Source organism: Callionymus lyra, chromosome 2 (genome assembly GCF_982586985.1).
Source record: "Callionymus lyra chromosome 2, fCalLyr1.hap1.1, whole genome shotgun sequence".
Classification (NCBI taxonomy): Eukaryota; Metazoa; Chordata; class Actinopteri; order Syngnathiformes; family Callionymidae; genus Callionymus; species Callionymus lyra.
The window spans coordinates 42,796,003-42,809,897 of record NC_141819.1 but is presented as its reverse complement, the minus strand read 5'-3'; the positions used below and the strand labels follow the sequence as shown (position 1 = coordinate 42,809,897).

At 38.3% G+C, this 13,895-nt stretch overlaps 1 protein-coding gene across 3 annotated transcripts in view; it reads left to right on the top strand.

Annotated features, from left to right (window-relative positions):
* The window catches only part of lrp8 (low density lipoprotein receptor-related protein 8, apolipoprotein e receptor), a 142,091-nt gene that overhangs the window by 108,060 nt on the left and 20,136 nt on the right, over window positions 1-13,895 (top strand). For all 3 annotated transcript variants that reach the window (XM_087785373.1, XM_087785372.1, XM_087785371.1), the window contains exons 10-13: window positions 5,980-6,151; window positions 9,074-9,298; window positions 9,690-9,808; window positions 12,071-12,210. In XM_087785373.1, the coding sequence (XP_087641499.1) occupies window positions 5,980-6,151; window positions 9,074-9,298; window positions 9,690-9,808; window positions 12,071-12,210 (656 nt within the window). The remainder of the gene's footprint in view (window positions 1-5,979; window positions 6,152-9,073; window positions 9,299-9,689; window positions 9,809-12,070; window positions 12,211-13,895) is intronic.

Sequence of the window (13,895 nt, the reverse complement as noted above, 5' to 3'; positions counted from 1 at the left end):
ATGTTCATTTAGGTTAATAAGCACATAGGGATATGTGGCGTCATAAGTCGAAGCAGCTGAACTGATAAGATCGCGGGAGCATCTATCTACTGGACTGGAGCGTGCCCTGGCGTTACTTTCATCCGACTGGCCAGTAGAGCTCTCTCATTAGCAACGTAGTAAGTATTGATACATATTGGCATGGCAGTGATTCACGTGACTTCCACACTGCATTACAGTTCACTTGGCAAAGCCCCTCAAGCACGCTATTTAGCCGCACATTTCTACTGACAGAACGTAAGTCAGTTTCCCACATTCTTTTAATGTAAGTCCCAAATGATTTTGGCAGAAAATAACACACAAAATGTTTTATTTTATTTTATCAATCAGAATAATTTCAACATTATTTAAAAATCGAAATTGTTATGTATATTCTCTAAGTTTGTTTCAGAAGTACCGTATAAATACTGTCACTGGACCTTTACAACTTTATAGACTCATACCACAGTGCCAGCCATCATTATCTTCATGAAATATATTTATTAATATCTAATCATTTCTGGAATACACAAGATGAAAAGCAAGTTAAGTGTTTTTCATCAGAAGTTCATCAGTCATCAATGATTAGTTATGTTAGAGTTTAAACGTCGCAGTTTCTCCATGTTTTGAATTTCCTTTAAAACATTCATCCATCACCCCACAAGGAGAACTTCTGTTTCAGACCAATTTCTGATTGTCTTTCAACTGGCTTACAGATAAACCTCAAATATTAACCATCTGACACCTGCTATAAACTATAAATCTTCCTGCTTAAGAACAGAACAGATTGACATTTTATTCAATTTTTCCTCAAAGGAATCCAAAATAAACTTTTAAAAGTAGAAATAAACTCAATTCCACGTAATTGTACCCCAAAAAAGAGAAGAAATCTGCTGCCTAGAAGGACAGCTTGTGAATGAAAACTCAACTCAATTCATCCTGGCAGACACCTTATTCTTGCAAATTTCTTTTTCCCCTTATTTCAATGGTGATCGTTTTCCTCTTGGCATCACTGTGACTTCTATTATGGAGGCCATGGTTACAGTAGTGAATAAGTCACATATATGGGTAAGAAATGGCCGCCAGCCAAGGCGAGGTTGTCGCCTCTATTTATGAAGTCTGCCGCCAGAACACCTTCTTTCTCCTCCTCAGTTGAACCATGACTTTGCAAGTGTAATATCTTTCATTGTGAGCACAGTTTAAATAGCCATTAAAAAGTTTCCAACTGTAATCGCCTGCTTGGACAGATTCAACACCAATTTGTTTGAATTATTATTCAGTAGCTCTCGTTGGACAGCAGAAATGAGTGAGAGAGTCCATTATTTAGAAGTTATAACTATCGTCGGTAATAGCTGTGATCATTAAAGTGTCAATTTGTCTGAAAATGGAGGAGCACGAAGCCAAAACCAGGCTCTTGATTTAAGTGGTATGAAAGCTAAACTGGCTTCTGTCTCATTGTCCCAATGAATCAGTGTTCATGTGTGCAAACTCAGAGCCTCTATCCAAGCTAAGAGATGGATATTTGGAGTCAAAAGCTGAATGTTTCTGTCGTCGTTGAAGTAATGGAAAGAAACATTGGCCTTGATAAAGCACCGGAGAAAAGACAACCAGAGAAAGAGTTTTTCGGCGTCTTCATTTATTCACAACCACAGACCATGATGTGACGAGTAATTCGGAGAGGCTTGATTTGAGAAGCTGTGGGAGGTGGATTTAATGAAGCATCATTTGTCTGCAAACTCTTCCTACTGGCAAAACACTCTCAGTCATCGGCAGAGGTGGACACTTTGATTCCAGACGCGCTGAGGAGAGTTATTCAGAGAAGACGACAAGCAATTTCTTCATGAGTGAATGACCAGGTAGATTGCTGTTCTCCTTCTCATGATGAGATGTTCAAAGTCCTGAGGATAACTTGGGACATCGATTCAAAGAGCTCTTCCCAACGTCGTTGTAAAGAAGAATAGATGTGTGTTGAGATGTTTCTCCTGAAAAATTATTATTATTATTATAATAACTATTATTTCTTCCAATATATGACCAATAAACAAGATTATGTAATAAAATATGGTCAATGCCGTTGACCGAAAAAGAAGGGTGTATTAAGTACAACAACATAGGTATGATTCCAGCTGGAAAATACAAGATAAACATGCAAAAGCAGGACCGATCACTAAAAACAAATGGAACAGATAAATAAAATAATGTAAATGGAACAGATAAATAAAATAATATGACACATGGACAAATGATAAACAACACTTGAAACTGTGTTAAAGGAATTTCCCATCTAATCAATCATTTTAAGAAACAACAAGTCATCGATTGTGTTACCTGACTCAAAATACATGGAACAATCAGACTCATGACACTCAATTAAGACTACAGTAAAGCCTCTGCTAACCCCCCAAACAACCTCTGAATTCAAAGCGTCTACTGATACATTATTCACCATTTTACAAGCGATGCTAATTAAAAGTGAAGTCCCAGGTTTAGAGTGATTACCGGCTCCCTCCCTTTAGCTGCTTGTGTGGGTCCGCGCGTGAGTATTGTGTTTGCATCTCAGCATTCATTAAAGCCGCTGGGGAATCAGTGCGCCATACTTATTGCGTTCATTAAAGTCTTGTTTGCTGCTGACAAAAATTGAGACTTTTACTACACAATTTTAGAGGAAGTTTAAATGAATATCCTTTAAACATTTCAGAAAAGTATTTTACTACAGCCATGAGCACACACCTTAAACCATTAGCAGCAACAATGGTTAGAAATAGGATGTTGCTAGTTTGTCTAAAGCCAAAGATAAGTAAATAGAACGATTTTTTAATGATAAAAATAAATCAAAATTTAACACAGTTTGATGGAAGCCTCACATTTCTCTGATCCTTAAAACTCTTCACTGACTTCCAGTTTCTTTCAGGATCAACTTCAAAATTCTGTTTTTTACTTTCAGAGCTATTCATGCTCAAGCTCCTCCTTACATCACTGACTTTTTCTTGGTTTTCTGGAACTCCTGTGTTGTTCTCTGTGTTATCTTGATCTTTTAAGCATATATTTTATTGAGTATTGTTTTGATTGTTTATGCGCTTTGTGACCCTGGTTTGGAAAAGCGCGCTATAAATATAAATTACTTACTTACTTACTTACTTAGTCCACCTCCAAAGGACTTATTGTATAAAAAAAAAGCAGGTAGTGATTACAGCTGGCTTCAGGAGGAGTAACTTCGTAACTTCTTGTTCACCGAGATTTAAGACGGGGGAGAACTTTATAAAGTAATAACTTCAAAACATCGTCATGATGAGGGACTTACTGCATCTCGGAGAATCAAGTGTCTCCCAAATAGTACATATTATTCATTGTTATTTCCATTCTTGTCTTGACTTCGAAACAATTACTTATTGAGCCTGTGTCTACATTCTCCTGCCGTGCTTCTATTTTCGCATTTAAATCAAAGAGAGAATGATGGTCTCACAGACGTCACCACTTCACCTTCTAACCTCCCACTTTGAACAGGAAGTAGTTATTACACCTAAACTATAATTAAATAGGCATCCGGCCACAGTTATCGCTCATCATGCCTCGCCTAACATTGACTGAATCAACGTTTCCTTCCACATGGTCACGCTTCACCATTGCACCTCCTGATCCACCTCACTTGACAAGAAACAAACCTAATCACGGTGGAGTGCTTCCAAATCAATGTGTCCATGTGAAATGTCTAATGATGCGTAACCCCATCATTAGCATGCAAAATGCCCCAATTAGATTTGGATGTGTGGAGTCTCCTTCCATAACAGGTGATGTTGTTATGCTCTCTACTTTCTACATTTTTTTCAACTCTACCAGAAAATTTTTATTTTATCTTTTTTTGTGAAAATACATTTAGGTGCGATTTGAGGTTTAAGAAGGTCAGAAGGTGCTAAATTAAAGTGCAAACATTTCCTGCTTAACTTGTCCTCTGTGGCACATTCAAGTATAAAAACATATATAAAAAGCCTAGAATTCCACAAAAATATGAGTCGACCATACATTGTATTCCAATGCTAACCTGCTGTACGAACATGGATCATTTATGTCATGGGGTGGTGGTTAAGCCTGTATGTATTGTGCAATTAAGCATCAACATTAGTTCCTGAGCCAATCCATCCTAATCTTTACTTCTGTCCATGGAGTTTTTTGAAACTCCAACACAAAATATATATATATCTTTGTTGCATTGCTCTTGCAACAAACAAAGAAGGCACGATGATTCAATAATCCCGGATTCTGTTATGACTCTATGTTTAAATGTATGTATTTAAGATAAATATTTATTTAGAGAAAATGAAACCAAAACTAAAAGATGCTCCCAAAAGCACTTTATGTCGGAATCGGTGTCATTATGGTTCCAGATATCAGCAGCCAGCCCAAATATAAAATAAGAGTGTTGAGGGACAGTTGCTATTGTCTGTTGAGATCTGTTTGAAGATCTGAGTTAAGATCGTGGTTCCTCGCCACACGGACTTTGGTTGTCAGCTAGCAGCTTATGTGCATCATTATAGGATTGTTGGATTCCAGTTTGAAAATTAAAATCGTAAATCTGTTAAGCTTTTCAAATGTTTCCTCTGGTGCACACGTTTTTTGTGTTCTTTCTAACAATACTTTGTTGCTCACTATAATAAAAGAGTGGCTGAAGATTCACTGTTTTAATAATTTCCATTACAATCAACAGTTGCCATTGAGCATGACTTTGTTGTGGTTATAGTATAGTTCATGTTCCAGTGACTGTGAACATTTATATATTTATTCCACAAATAACCTTTAACTGAAGATGTCTTTGTACTGACTCAGTTTCTGCATGAAGGTCCAACTCTTTCATTACTCCACATGCGATATAATGCTCTCCAACTTATCCCCCAACAATAAGCCTAATTCCCAAAATGCATCTAGAATTGAATTACTTCATAACATATGATCTGGAACAGCATTGACATTGACAGCACCTTACAAATTATACAAATGTTGGAGTCATGCTGAAACTCGGCTGACAAATGTGCCCCAGGTATACGGTTCCAGCGAGAAACGCATAATGTATTCACTGGGGGGGAAGAACCCAGAATCTCACATTTGGCTAAAAATATACCAGTATGTCCTGTGAATGAACCACTAATATGTTGAATCTCACTTGGACACTCGTTTTTAAACCTGTGTGTGTTACTAGTGTTGGCAGCTGCTTATGCCGAGCGTGAAACTTAACTGAAATAATTTTCTCTTAAGAGGTTTATTCACATGTTTAATTCATACAGATGAAAAATAGATTCAAATTAAAACTTGAGTGAGTCTTCGTCGGTGTTGAGAAAGATTATAAATGTCTTTTTGACCACAGGATGTGAAATGACAACATAAACTCAGATAAATGGGATTGGTTGAAGGCAACACAGTGTTATGGTGGTTAGTGCTGCAGCCTCACAGCAAGAAGGTCAAGGTTTGCTTTACACTCTTGTAATTAACTGTTTTGTTCTCCTTGTGATCGGTTAGATTCCATCAGGCTATCGGGTTTCCTCCATTAGTCCATAGAGTTGTTGAATCTTCGTTGTTGATGTTTTTTGTTTTTTTTCAAATAATCGACATCAAGGTCAGGAAATAAAAAACTGTTCTGTAAAGGTATAGTTAGTAATGCCTTACAAACACATTCAAATTAATTTATTAGTCATTATAATGCATAACACATAAAACATCATGTAATGACGGTAAATAATCATGTATTCCAAGTTATAACAAGCATTACAAAAGGATTATAAGAGCTTCAATCAAAATGGGAACACTGTCTTGTAATTACAATGTAATTACATTAGACTCTGTGACCAATTACAAATAGTGGTTGGGTCCGTAGTGGATTTGAATCCATGTGCACAGAAACCCACATTTTCCAACTGAATGTATCATCTCTCTCTAACCGTCATGTGGTAACAGTTTTTTCTTGTTTTGCAGGAAAGAGTCCGTACCTGATGTTCACCAACCGCCATGAGATTCGCCGCATCGACCTGCTGAAGCATGAGTACTCTCAGGTGGTGCCCACGTTAAAGAACGCTGTGGCTTTGGATGTAGACGTGTCCATCAACAAGCTCTTCTGGTGTGATCTGTTCCACCGTAAAATCTACAGGTACAGCCACTCCTTCATATATGAAACACAAATCAAACTAGTCTAGAAAAGACTTCTATCAACCCACTTTATAGTTGATCAACTTGACAGAGTCCAACAATTAATGAAGTTAACTAGATCACCTTCTAGGCTAGCATCTTGGCGCATAGCAGCAACCTTTGTTTGCATGCCTTTTTTAAAACCTTTAGCGACTTCTAGCTTTGAGTGTTGTCAGGGTGTGAATATATGCATGACACCTCTCAGAGGAAACTGAAATTATTTCACCATTGTGTCAAGAAGGGCTTCCTTTATCAATCAATCTTGTCTGCTTCAACCTGTCGTACCTTCTGGCAGTGTGTGTGCTCGTCACTGTGTGTGTGTGTGTGTGTGTGTGTGTGTGTGTGTGTGTGTGTGTGTGTGTGTGTGTGTGTGTCTTTGTCTCAGTGAAAGGTTGTACAGTTTGTCCTTCACACATGCACGAAGAAAAACACAGTTCCACATACACTATAGGCATGTGTGTGTGTGTGGGTTACCTGTGCAGTGGCAGGTAGTGGGAGGGGTCTTCTATAATCTGAACTGAGCCATATGGTCCCTCTCATTTCACTGTCACAGTAATCACCATCATTAATTATCTGCACACACAGGTTTCCCTCCGTTCTTCCTGACAAAACCAACATTAATATATATAAAACTCATTTTAGCGTGACTACATGGACAGACAGCGGCTTAATAAACCAGGACCACAGGTTAGATGAAGATTGACCTAAGAATTAGTCAAAAACTAGGCCATCGAGAACACATTGAGATAGAGATTTCTTGACCTGTCCAGCATGTCCCTAGCCTTAAACCCCAAGTAGCTGGGAGAGACTACAGCCCTCTGCGAACCCTATAGGAGGGGTGGTTGACAAAACTATATAAAAGGCCACAGAAAAGTGTTAATTTGTGAAAATATAGATTGAATAAAGAAAGAAATATGAATGACAAGCGAAGGATATTACAAAGTGGTACAAAAAGCAATTATGCCATGACAAGAATATAGGATTGCGCCTTGATAGTTGGTTCCATTTTGCTTGTTTTTATTTCATTCTTATTATTTCATTCTTTTATTCCGTACTGCAACCACAAAAATGTTATGTTGTGTTTACAACACTGACTACAAAAGTTTCTGATTCTGATAATATATCAGTAGGAATAAGATAATGTTGTCTTAACATTAATAATACAATCATTAAGATTATATATTTCAAATGTTCTTTTTGTAAAGACATTCACCTAGAAGAGACACAACTACAAGAAAGAAAATAGTTGAAAAACATTTTGTTGTTCAATGACCTCAAGAGGGCAGTGACCTTAAAACAGTCAAAGGGCTCCATGTGGCCCTCAATCCTTGGCTGCATCTCTGCATCACAGTTGGAGCCAAGTCTCAATGTACTCTGATTTTCTTTTTGGGTACCTGTTGCTCCGACAATATCATTCTTGCCACGTCATTAACTTCCTGTGGCAGAAATGAGGGATTATGTGTGTCAGAACAGAAACCGGTTTATATCCCTCGACCTCCTGGTAGATGAAGGAAGGCAGGTGGCAAACACTAACGCAGTCAATTAACGACACAATCTGTTTCTGAGCTGGAGACTCATCCATCTCTCTCCTCTTTTGAAAACTCCACCACATTTAATATTCAACTCCTGCATTCACTATTTCTCAAGATTCATTTGGTGTCTGATTCAGATTTTTCTTATTGATGTTACTCCATGTAACTTGCTCAAAGATAATCCTCGTAAATGTCACTTCAACAACTTCTCAGATGTAGTAGATTTTACACTGAAAGACTAAAATAAATGTATGTTTTAACCCAGAGATTGGGTTACGTTTCATCAGTATCTGTGTCACCAATGTAGACAAATTAGCTCTTGCTTTTAATTTTTTATTTAAGTTTTAATGAATATGTAATTTCTCACATAAGATCGTGATTTATGCTGGTCCCTCAGTTTAACACACAGCTCTGTATTGCACATGTTTTCTGGCTATTACCAACATTACAGACTTTGTGACCATGGTCTGTGAAAGGTGCTTTATAAATAAATATAAATGACTTACTAGAAAACAGATCACATCTCTGAAAAACTGGCAGGCAAAGCTTTACAGAGTTTGGTTTATTTGGTAATTTTGGTGTTCAGCTTCAAGTCTACCTTACCATCCAGTATCAAATGATGAATAGAAAGTCATACCATGATGTATAGTGAAAGACAATTTAAGTTAATATTGTTAGCTTTGCCATTCAGGGTTGGCTGCAGTCAGGTAAATTAACCACCCATAACACTTTGTATACTTGTTTAGTCTGAGGACTATAAGCTTTATTTGTTACACCTAAAAAAAGAAATGTAGGTCTTGGCTGGTAAACTATTTTTTATCAGGATCAGAAAGATCAGTGTTATTTTCTAAGTACTTTGACATGGATTCTGACCATAGATAGTTTTCGCTAAACTATGAATTAATCTTGGTCCAGCATACGCACAGATGGTGCTTTATTGTGAAAAGTGCATAAGTAAGGATACAGGAAACTAGAGTGGATATTTGTGAAGTGGAAAAGACAGAATGCAGGTAGGAGACATGAGGAGGATAGGCTGAAAGACGAAGAGGCAGAATGACAAACAGCAGAGTAGGAGTGGGCTTGTTGTTGCGGCTGCTGATAAAAGCCGACAGACTCATTCTTCTGGAGGAGCAGTTTGGTGGAAAAGCTCTGGTTGTTACCGACTTGTCAGGTGTGGGTGCCCCTGACATGTAGAAGAATAGTGGTTCTGCACTATCTCTAATCCTGTGTTTCAGATTGGAACAGCGTACACACAAACCTTCACAGAATAACAAATCCAGGCGGCCCGTCTCTCTCTCGGTTCTACCCCGAAAACTTTCTCAACTCACTCTTCATTTCTCTTGTTCCATCAGTGCCTACGTCAACAAGGCCAGTGACTCGTCGCAGCAGGTGACGCTCATAGACTCGCTGAACTCTCCCGAGGGCCTGGCTGTCGACTGGGTTCACAAGAACATCTACTGGACCGACTCCGGCAACAAGAGCATCTCTGTTGCCACAGGAGACGGCAGAAAAAGAAAAGTGCTGATAGGGACTGAGCTGAGTGAGCCGCGGGCCATTGCCGTGGATCCACGCCAAGGGTGAGTCGTACATTGAGAGGTGGACAGGCGTAAGAATATGTGGGGACAGTAGAAACTATGATCTATCTGGGGTTTGGATTAAAGCTCAGCATTGGAACCATTGTCCGATTTTTTCATGGCACCAAAAGAACCTTGTAATGGTTAAACATATTTTAATAACATTAACTGTATACATCCGAAGTTACAATATATAAAAAAATATATATAATATTAATAATAATAACCTGAAAATAATAAGTGTAACAGTAGCTTTGAAAACAATCAGTGTCATATCAATCTTTAGATCGTGATAAAGCCATTGAGCTCATATTTGCACAGATTCGAACCAATTATAGGAGGTTACAAATTCCTTAAAAAACGTTTCCCTTACAGTTTGTTGTCTCTGCCCCAGATTCATGTACTGGTCGGACTGGGGAGATCAGGCCAAAATCGAGAAGGCTGGGATGAATGGAGTGGACCGACAAGTTTTGGTGTCTGAACACATCGAGTGGCCCAACGGAATAACCCTTGGTATGAGTCACCAATCTCTTCTTTGACGATTAGAGTGTTCTGGGAGGCTGGATAGTGGAAAACAAGGCAGTTATAATCAATCAACAAGCCTGGGCGACTCTGCAGGGAGAGTGAGGAAGTGAATAAAACGCAATAAAAGAGAAATTCACAGATATATAAACAAGTGTGGAGAGATCTCTGTAGATCCTTGACTGGCTCTGTTGTCGCAGCTCACTTTGTGTCAGCCTATCATCAATCAAGCCTGCGAATACCAGACGTGGAGTTAATAGGCCAGCCGCTCGGTTCTATCAATAACTCCCATAATCCCTTTCAACTTGCTCTGTGCTACCAGCCAATTGCTTCTACGCTGCCTTTAACCAACAGGCGCCCAACACACAACTCCCTTCTTTGTCACTTGGAGATTTAATCCAGCGACATTTTTTATTAACAAAAAATTTGTGTAAGTTACTATTGGACCAACGGTACCATAGCTACCATCATGAACAGCACTTAATATAATCGCTACTATGCAGCCCGGTTGACAATTCATCCTAATGTATATAAGTCTTCACTTGTCAAATGTTATTCTATTTATGCATTTTATTTATGCATTTATATTTATTTATTTCACATAATGTGCGGCATAATTTCAAAGGTCTTGCCTTATAATAAATTTACTTTTGATTTATTGTGATATCATAATCCTACGTGTAATTTCACCAGTTTATTCTTAGACTGTCTAATTAAATACAAAAGATTGGTAATATTACGTTATGTCTTGATTATAGTCAATCTGAATATGATATTGTATGTTTGTGTACTATTATTTTATTAGAGATATCATTTTTTTTTCATCATCTTCAATTAACAGTTATGAGATTTTTCCTTCTTATTATTGTAGTGTTATACTTTTACAAGTTGCATTTATTTTTCTACAAAATCATACCCATTTATCTTTTGTTCGATATGTAAATATAGGATTGTATTAGTCAAAAGTCAAAATAAATACTGGTGGTCAGTCATGATGGACCTGAGATAAAGGAGGAAAATAATAATAATAATAATAATAATCCATTTTTTAAGAGCCCCTCAAAAAACTCAAGGTCATTTCACAATAAAATCACACAATACAATAAAACCAGGAGGTGGAGGTTAAAAACAACATAATAAAACAAGGCGGTAACAGCAGATGAAAGGGGTAATGAGGAGTAAGTGGTGCAGAACAGGTGGGTTTTGAGTTGAGATTTGTAGTGGGGGAGAGAATCACAGTTGCAGAGGTCTGGTGGAAGGGAGTTCCAGAGTTTGAGGAGGGACTTTTGAGGGAGGCCGAAGAAGTGGGGGGTTGCAATAATCGAGGCGGGAGATGAGTTGGCTGTGAACAAGGATGGAGGTAGTGTGTGGGGTGAGGGAGGGTCAGAGTCTGTTGATGTTTCGGAGGTGAAAATATGCAGACCTAGTGATATTGTTAATGTGGGATGGAAATGAAAGTGTACTGTCAAGGATGACACACAGACTCTTGACCTGAGGGGAGAGGGACACTGAAGAGCTGTCGATAGTGAGAGAGAAATTGTTAACTTTGGAGAGGGTCGATTTGGTGTGAACAAGTGGGATTTCTGTTTTATCTTCGTGTCATTTGAGGAAGTTTGAGGTGAACTATGCTTTAATTTAGCCTAGACATGAAGTAATGCGGGGGCCGGCAGAAGTGAAGAGTTGGGTTTGCATTGATGTTGAATTGGTGGAAGATGTGGCCAAGGCGGAGGAGTTTGGTGATAAAGAAGAGGGGTCCCAGGACAGAGGCCTGGGGCACGCCTGCAGTGACCGGAAAGAGGTTGAATCTGAAGGATTTAAGTTGTATGAACTAGGTGCGGTCAGTGAGGTAGAAGTGGAAACATTTTAGGGGAGATAGGTGAAAAAGAAAATGCGGACACTGTGGTACAACTGTGACAGAAGAGTGAAGGGAATATTTTTAGGTGAGTAAGAGATGTGGGGTTGTCAACAAGGTCATGAATCCATGAGAAAGCGATTGCTTTCAACTCATTAAGCTATAAAAGAAATGTGGAAAACTGCGGCTCAAGGGCACGTTTTTCTCCAGCCACAGTCTGCTGACATTATTACAACTACAACAGTGTTTTCTTCAGCTGTCGACATGATTGATGGTAGAGCTGCTGGGCCATGACTTTCATATACCCCTCGCTTCAGGATTTTTCTCAGGAAGTGACCCCTCACTGAGCTGCTCTCCATCTTCTTCCACTCGTATGTTTATTATTTGCTTGTTTGTTGCAGATCTGTCCAACAGGCGCTTGTACTGGGTCGACTCCAAGCTGCACCTTCTGTCCAGTGTGGACCTGAACGGGGCAAACCGAAAAGTGCTTCTCTCCTCGGATCATCATCTGAGACATCCTTTCTCCCTAACAGTCTTTGAGGTAATGCAAATGATTTTGTCTTATCACTAATCCAATCCAATATTACATCACATTTGTGTCATCATCTCACATTTAAAGCTATACAATTGACTTTTAATCCTCTTACTATAACACACCAGAAAACACCTTCCCACACTTGATGGAGTTGTTAAGGAATTATTGCTGGAGTACAAACCAGAGAAGGAATTACCTTCTCAGACTCCGACTGTGTTGAGTGGTGGAATCAATGAAACTCATTTAGTAGTATTTATTGAAACAGTCTGTTGGAGCTCATCAAGTAAAAGAAGAGAGTAGAAGAACAGGATAAGCGAGAGAGACAGACAGTGGTCAGAAGGAAGTTTATTTCTGGAGAGAAGCTGTGAGAGTGAAAAGAGATGAAAGCTCCATCATGTCCAGCTGTGATCTTAGACATATCTGTGTGACAGTACCGAAATGATAGATTTCATCTGTTGGTGTGAGTTTTTGAAATATTCGGTTTCAGAATTTACTTTAAAGTCAGACGTGTTGTGTGTATAGAAACTACTATATTTTTCATGTTATTAAAATGAATATAGATAAAAGACTAGTACATTTCTACAGCACAGTTAAGGGCCACACTAAAGCTAAATATTTCCTTATGCTAGCATGTTAGCGCCTAGCTCTAAACCCAACTTGATCATCATGTATACCTTGGAATTACTCTTTGAACTCTTGCAGTCCATTATTAGAGGTTGTAGTATACAGCATTTGCATCGTCTCCTTGTGCTTGGCAGATTCAGCCTAGCTTCAAAAAGCATAAAGCATGCATCGATATATTTATCAAATAAGGTGTTGAATTTTAATCTTACACAAATTAACTGATATAAAGTGATTTATCACTTTTTCTTATCATGGCAGGATAAAATAAATGCGCTTTTTTTAATCAAAATCAACGTTTCTCCTGCCCTATGCAGCTTAATATCTCTTTCTTCCAGACTGAAGCAGTTTAAGGGATTTATGTAAGAGAAATATCCTCATCGGCACTAGAATATAGTACAATGCGGGACAGTTTATTGTGTTACCTGTAGGAAATTGATAACACTTTTTTATTAATATTTTGAATAAATGGTGAAAATGTATTACTATTTTTTACACCATTTTTCCATTTTTTAAGCTTTTAAATCAGCATCAGAAACTAAAAGATGTCTCCTAAATCTTTGAAAACGTAATTAGAACGAGACATATCACTCCATCATTCCATTTTCTACCGCTTATTCCAATATGAGGGATTTGAGGGGGTGGAGCCTATCCCAGCTTCTTTGGGCAAAAGGCGGGGGACATCCTGGACAGAACGCAAGTCTGTCGCAGGGCATCTTAAAGACATACAAACATTCACACACATACACTCATACCTACGGATAATTTCCCCAACTTCCCAATCAACCTCTGTTTTTGGACTTTGGCCTGATAAAATAAAGATATTGGTAAAAACTTGTCACTAGAAGAATCCCCCACAAAATCAGTATAACTCCTTAGTTTTAGTTTAAAATCCTTATGTATTTTAGTACTGTCTGGCTTGCTTTGACTTTGAAGGTTTGTGGAGTTGTATTTCTTGAGGGTAGGTGCCACATTTTAAAGATATATACCTTATTCAAAGGTCACTATGAAGGCCTGCTTAAGTCTTCCTTAGGAATAAAAGGGTATAACATGGATGTGCAACAAACATA